At 44.4% G+C, this 7,618-nt stretch overlaps 1 protein-coding gene across 1 annotated transcript in view; it reads left to right on the top strand.

The window, feature by feature from the left end:
* Positions 1-4,308, top strand: part of LOC122559890 — an 18,789-nt gene extending 14,481 nt beyond the window's left edge. The window contains exon 4 of the mRNA XM_043709998.1: positions 3,302-4,308. Coding sequence (XP_043565933.1) covers positions 3,302-3,538 — 237 coding nt within the window. The 3' untranslated portion in view covers positions 3,539-4,308. The remainder of the gene's footprint in view (positions 1-3,301) is intronic.
* Positions 4,309-7,618: the final 3,310 nt, after the last annotated feature.

A 7,618-nucleotide genomic window follows, 5' to 3' on the forward strand; every position in this document is an offset into this window, starting at 1 on the left:
CTCCAATTTTGGTGTCATCTGCAAACTTACTAACTGTACCTCTTATGCTCGCATCCAAATCATTTATGTAAATGACAAAATGTAGAGGGCCCAGCACCGATCCTTGTGGCACTCCACTAGTCACAGGCCTCCAGTCAGAAAAACAACCCTCCACCACCACCCTCTGTCTTCTACCTTTGATCCAATTCTGTATCCAAATGGCTAGTCCTCCCTGTATTCCATGAGATCTAACCTTGCTAATCAGTCTCCCATGGGGAACCTTTTCGAACGCCTTACTGAAGTCCATATAGATCACATCTACTGCTCTGCCCTCATCAATCTTCTTTGTTACTTCTTCAAAAAACTCAATCAAGTTTGTGAGACATGAGGAGGAGGGGTTGCCTTATTGAGGTTTATAAAATCATGACTGACATAGATAAGGAGAATGAACAATGGTATTTTCCATAGGGTGGGGGAATTCAAAACTAGGGGGACATTTTCTCTGGTGAGTAAAAAGGACGTGCGGGGCAGCTCTTTTACACAGAGGGTGGTTCATGTGTGGAATAAACTGCCAGAGAAAGTGATCGATGCAAGTACAGTTACAACATTTAAAAGACATTTGGATAAGTACATGAATAGGAAAGGTTTGGAGGGGTATGGGCCAAATGCAGGCAAGTGGGATGAGTTTAGTTTGGGAACATGCTCGCATATGCTTTCCTTTATTGGTCAGACCATTGAGTATAGGAGTTGGGAGGTCATGTTGCAACTGTACAGGACATTGGTTTGGCCACTTTTGGAATATTGCGTGCAATTCTGGTCTTCCTATCAGAAGGATGTTGTGAAACTTGAAAGGGACTTCAGAAAAGATTTACGAGAATGTTGCTGGAGTTGGAAGATTTGAGCTGTAGGGAGAGGTGGAATAAGCTGGGGCTGTTTTCTCTGGAGCGTCGGAGGCTGAGGGGTGACCTATAGAGGTTTATAAAATCCTGAGAGGCATGGATAGGTTGAATAGATAAGATCTTTTCCCTGAGGTGCGGAGGTCCAGAAATTGAGGGCCTAGGATTAGGGTGAGAGGGGAAAGATATAAAAGAGACCTGAGGGGAAAACCTTTTTACGCAGAGAGTGGTGCATGTATGGAATGAGGAGAAAGTGAGGTCTGCAGATGCTGGAGATCAGAGCTGAAAATGTGTTGCTGGAACAGCGCAGCAGGTCAGGCAGCATCCAGGGAACAGGAGAATCGACATTTCGGGCATAAGCCCTTCTTCAGGAATGAGGAAAGTGTGTCCACTTTCCTCATTCCTGAAGAAGGGCTTATGCCCGAAACGTCGATTCTCTTGTTCCCTGGATGCTGCCTGACCTGCTGCGCTGTTCCAGCAACACATTTTCAGCATGTATGGAATGAGCTGGCAGAGAAACTGGTAGAGGCTGGTACAAATACAACATTTTAAAAGGCATCTCGATGGGTATAAGAACAGGAAGGGTTTAGAGGGATATGGGCCAAATGCTGACAAATGGGACTAAATGTATCTAACAATTGGACCAAAGTATCTGTTTCTGTGCTGTACATCTCTATGACTCTGTGACCAAGGAGTCTGTTTCTGTACTAAATGACTCTATGGTCAATGGTAGGCTCCCAGGATGTAGATAGTGGGGAATTAAATGATGGTAACACTATTGAATATCAAAGTGCGGTGGTTAGAATCTCTCTTTTTGGAAATGGTTATTACCTGACATTTGTTTGGTATGAATGTTACTTGCCACTGGTCAGCCCAGCCTGGCTATTGTCCAGATCTCGTTGCTTTAAGCATGGACTGCTTCAGTATCTGAATCATCAGTGAACGTCCCTACTCCTGACCTTATGATGGAGGGAAGGTCATGGATGAAGCAGCTGAAGATGGTTGGGCCTAGGACACTACCCTGAGGAACTCCTGCAGAGAGGTCCTGGAGCTAAGATGACTGACCTCCAACAACCACAACCATCTTCCTGTGTGTCAGGTATGACTGTAACCAGCGGAGAGTTTGTCCCCTGATACCCATTGATTCCGGTTTTGCTTCCAGGCGCATTGATGCCATACTCGGTTGAAAGCAGCCTTGCTGTTACTCTCACCTTCCCTGTTTAGAGGTGAACGGGTGTGTCTGTGTCACCTAGCTACTGGAAAAATCTCTCAACCTATTAAACATTCCTCACACTTTGAAGGAATTCCAACTTATTGTATTGATAGTGTATTTACTGTTTGTGCAATAGCAAAGTGTCAACATCACAATAATCCAACGGCTAATGATCTGTGGACGTGAATTGAAATCCCACCATGACAGCAGCTGGAATTCAAAATATAATGAATGAATCTGGAATTGAAATCCTGTCTCAGTAATGATGGCTATGGAATTATCATCAAAAGTCATCCTTACCCAGTCTGTCCTAATGTGACTCTTGAGCCACAGCAATATGGTTGACCCTTAACTAACCACATGAAATGGCCAAGTGAGACATTCAATTCAAGGCCAATAAAGATTGGGTGAGAAATGTTGACCTTGCCAGTGACACCCAGACCCTATGAAAGATTAAAGAAAAATTGAGCCAAGCAGAGAATTGAGAAGGTCAGCCGATTATACTTGTACCTGGCAACAGTTTCTCTTTATTTATTCTATCAAAACCCTTGATGATATTGAAAACCTCCACTAAATCTTCCCTGTGCCAAGAACAATTCCAGCTTCTCTGGTATTTCCCTGTAGCTCAGGAAGTCCCTCATCTTTGGTAGCATTCTGGTGAATTGTCCAGTTAGTATCACCAAGAGCTGGACGTAATTCCGAAAGTGCAGTGTCCAGTGTCAGGAGAGTGGTTGATGAGACGGCCCAGATTTAAGGAAATTGGCCAAATAAACAGGGGCAAGATGACGGACAGTGAGTTACTGTGATGTGGAAGCAAATTCAATAGTAACTTTAAAAAAAAGTTTGAATAAATATGAAGAAAATTTAGATATGCCAGAAATTGGGGTAAGGATAGCATTAATTCTGTTGCTGTTTCTAAAATCAGCATGGACACAGTGGGCTGAATGGCCTTCATTGTGCTGTGATTTGAGACACTCAGTAAGTTGCTAGAGCAGCTGCTGAGGAGAATTGCAATCGGTTTGGAACAGGAATGTTGTCCATTTGTCAGTGATCTACACAGTGGGGCCACCTCAGTCACTGCTCTAACCAATGGGGCTGTAGCTTGCCATGTCTTACTGCTGGGTTTTCAGTGAATATTTAAAGGATGATCATCTGAGTTGGGCAATTGCACATTGTCAGCCTTCAGCAACACTATCTTTGTTCTTTTTTGCAGGACATTGACCAGCAGTCGAGTTCAAAGAGTTGTAAACCAAGGCAGGCCCCCAGGAAAGCTTTGTGTTCGAAATGTTCAGAGGGTCAGTTGAATCAGACACCTGGAGAATGTCATCCGTCATCATACAGAGGGAAAGAGGCCTCTTCATCGATCATCTCCTCCTTACCACAGTGGCCAAGGCAGCTGCTCCTGCATAACAGTGGAGCTCAAGCAATAACCAGATTATACAAAGTATAGACTAGAACAGACACTGCCCCTGTGTCTGAGAGAGCACCTTCCAGCTTCCTCTCTCGTGGACCACATGCAACCAAAACATTGACTAAATTTCACCTCCTGGACATAGAATCTGTAGGAATAGGAACTACTTTAGAAAGTCTTGATGAAGATGCAATCTACCTTCTGGCTAATTCACACCTGTTAATGGTGAGAAAGACCAGTGTTATTAATGTGTAGAGTCATGTTATGAGCCAAGTGATGGTGAGAGGTACATGCAGGGAATGTGGTGAACAGGGACTTTGGAGATGAGCAGAAACAAGAGAAAATGGTAAATAAAGGCAAGACTAATATTAACGCAAAGCTCCCAAGAACAATAAAGGTTTGACAAATATATGACCAGTGAAGAAAAATATTGGTAAGCTTTATTTACAACTTTTCACAATCCTTTTGCTGAGTTTTCACTTTTATGGCTCAGACCAGGAGTCAAGGTATATGATGTACTTACAACAGGTGCGAGTTTAAAAATACAGTTGAGATGCATGGGTAATACTGAAGGTTCAGAAGAGGGAGTAGGAAAGTGTGTTAGTGAAACAATGAAGAATTATGAGACAATACTGGCAGCTAATATAAAGAGCAGTTCCAAAGCTTTTCACAGGCATGGAGGTAGTAAGAGGGTGGTAAAATGAAGTATTCTGTTGATCAGGATGTACACATGAAGGCAGGGTCAGTGGTGAGATGCGAAATGGAAACTTTGCATCAGTCTTTACCACAGTATGAGATACTGCCCTGGGCACAGTGACATAACAGGAAGAAACATTGTCGCTGGAACCATTGAAAATTGATAAGGATGTGGTGTTGAATAAGCTGTTAGTATTTCAAGTTGAAGGTGTATCAGGATTGGATGAAATGCATAAAAACATTGAGAGTAGGAGCAAGAATAGGCCATTCAGCCCTTTGAGCCTGTTTTCCCATTCATTATGATCATAGCTGAACATCCAACTCAAATGCCTGTTCCCACTTTTCCCCCATATCCTTCGATCCCTTTAGCACCAAGTGCTACATCCAACTCCTTCTTCAAATCAAACAGTGCTTTAACCCCAACTGTTTACTGAATTCCACAGGCTCCCCACTCTCTGGGTGAAGACATTTCTTCTCACCTCAGTTCTAAATGGCCTATCCCGTATTCTTAGGCTCTAATTCCTGGCTCTGGACTCCCTGGTCATCGGGAACACATTTCCTGCATCTACCCTCTCTAGTACTGTTAGAATTTTACTGGTTTCTATGAGAGTCCCCTCATTTTTCTGAAGTCTTGCATGTATAATCCTAACCACTGCAGTCTCTCCCCGTATGTCAGTCCTGACTCCCAGGAATCAGTCTGATAAATTTTAGCTGCACTCCCTCCACAGCATAAAACCCTGCCTCAGAAAGGAGACCAAAACTGCACACAGTATTCCAGGCTAATCATCCAAGGATTTTGAAGGAAGTGAGGGTGAAAATTACAGGGCCATTGACCATGATCATTCAGTCTCCCCTGGAATCAGGGAGATACCAGAAGACTGGAGAATTGCAAACGTTACAGCATTGTTCAAGAAACATTGTACGGATAATCCCAGCAATTACAGAGCAGTCAGTTTAACTTCATTGGTGAGAAAACATCTCGACACAATTATTTGGGATAGTATTAAAATTCACATGGAAGAAAGTGGGTTGGTTAGGAAGAATCATCATGGATTTCTAACGGGGAAATTGTGTTTAATTAACTTGCTGGAGCTTTTTGAAGAGGTAACAGAAGGGCTCAATGAGGGTAAGGGTTGGTAGAGTATATGTGGATTTCCAGAAGGCGTCTAATCCAGTGCAACCCCCATCCCTCTCCAACCCACCACATAACAGACTTGTGAGAAAAGTTATGTGCCATAACAGGGCTCAGCAACATGGACATAAAATTGGCCAAGTAATAGGAACAGAGAGCCATTGTCAATGGATATCTTTCAGGCTGAAGGAAGGTTTTTAGATTCATAGAGTCATAGAGATGTACAGCACAGAAACAGACCCTTTGATCCAACCCGTCCATGCTGACCAGATATACCAACCCAATCTAGCCTCACCTGCCAGCACTTGGCCCATATCCCTCCAAACCTTTCCATTCATATACCCATCCAGGTGCCTCCCAAATGTTGCAATTGTACCAGCCTCCACCACTTCCTCTGGCAGTCCATTCCACACACGTACCACCCTCTGTGTGAAAAGGTTGGCTCTTAGGTCTCTTTTATATCTTTCGCCTCTCACCCTAAACCTATGTCCTCTAGTTCTGGACTCCCCCACCCCAGGGAAAAAAAACCTTGTCTATTTACCCTATCCATGCACCTCATGATTTTATAAACCTCTATAAAGTCACCCCTCAGCCTCTGATGCTCCAGGGAAAACAGCCCCAGCCCATTCACCCTCTCCCCACAGCCCAAACCCTCCAACCCTGGCAACACCCCTTCAAGTTTCACAACATCCTTCCGACAGGAAGGAGACCAGAATTATACACAATATTCCAACAGTGGCCTAACCAATGTCCTGTACAGCCTTGTGGTGGAGTTCCCCTGGGATCAGTATTAGGACTTTTTTCCTGATTTATGTTCACGATCAGAATCTTGGTGTACAGGTGGCCATCTCAAAAGTGGAGTAGGCCAATAAGTGGCAGGTGTGGCTCAACACAGAGAAGTGGGAGGTGCTGCATTTTGTTAGGAAGAACATTGAAAGGCAATATAAAAGAGGGGGTGCAGGAACAGAGGGACCAGGTGATTGTGATTAGATTAGATTACAGTGTGGAAACAGGCCCTTCGGCCCAACAAGTCCACACCGCCCCGCCGAAGCGCAACCGACCCATACCCTTACATTTGCCCCTTACCTAACACTATGGATAATTTAGCATGGCCAATTCACCTGACCTGCACATCTTTGGACTGTGGGAGGAAACCAGAGCACCTGGAGGAAACCCACGCAGACACGGGGAGAACGTGCAAACTCCACACAGTCGCCTGAGGTGGGAACTGAACCCGGTCTCAGGCGCTGTGAGGCAGCAGTGCTAACCACTGTGCCACCGTGCCGCCCACAGATCATTGAAAATGACAGGACAGGGTTTTCTTTATGACTCATTCATAGGATTTGGGTGTCATTGGCTGGACCAGCATTTACACCTGTTGCTAATTACCCAGGGGGCCATTAAGAGTCAACCAGATTGTTGTGACTTTGGAGTTACATGTAGGTAACATCACGTAGGGACATTAGTGAACCAGATCGGCTTTTCCTAACAATTGACAATGGTTTCATGGTCATCATAGAACAGTACAGCACAGAACAGGCCCTTCAGCCCACGATGTTGTGCCAACCACTGATCCTCATGTATACACCCTCAAATTTCTGTGACCATATGCATGTCCAGTAGTGTCTTAAATGCCCCCAATGACCCTGCCTCCACAACTGCTGCTGGCAACGCATCCATGCTCTCACAACTCTCTGTGTAAAGAACCCACCTCTGACATCCCCTCTATACTTTCCACCAACCAGCTTAAAACTATGACCCCTCATGTTAGTCATTTCTGCCCTGGGAAATAATCTCTGGCTATCGACTCTATCTATGCCTCTCATTATCTTATATACCTCAATTAGGTCCCCTCTCCTCCTCTTTTTCTCCAATGAAAAAAGTCCGAGCTCAGTCAGCTTCTCTTCATAAGATAAGCCCTCCATTCCAGGCAGCATCCTGGTAAACCTCCTCTGAACCCGCTCCAAAGCATCCACAACTTTCCTATAATAGGGCGACCAGAACTGGATGCAGTATTCCAAGTGCGGTCTAACCAAAGTTTTATAGAACTGCAACAAGATCTCACGACTCTTAAACTCAATCACCCTGTTAACGAAAGCCTTGCTTTCACAACTGCTTTCACCATATGCTTTCTTAACAACCCTGTTCACCTGGGTGGCCATTTTAAGGGATCTATGTACCTTGACACACCAAGATCCCTCTGTTCCTCCACACTGCCAAGAATCCTATCCTTAATCCTGTACTCAGCTTTCAAATTCGACCTTCCAAAATGCATCACCTTGCATTTATCC

The sequence above is a fragment of the Chiloscyllium plagiosum genome, chromosome 20, assembly GCF_004010195.1.
Source record: "Chiloscyllium plagiosum isolate BGI_BamShark_2017 chromosome 20, ASM401019v2, whole genome shotgun sequence".
In the NCBI taxonomy this organism is placed as follows: domain Eukaryota; kingdom Metazoa; phylum Chordata; class Chondrichthyes; order Orectolobiformes; family Hemiscylliidae; genus Chiloscyllium; species Chiloscyllium plagiosum.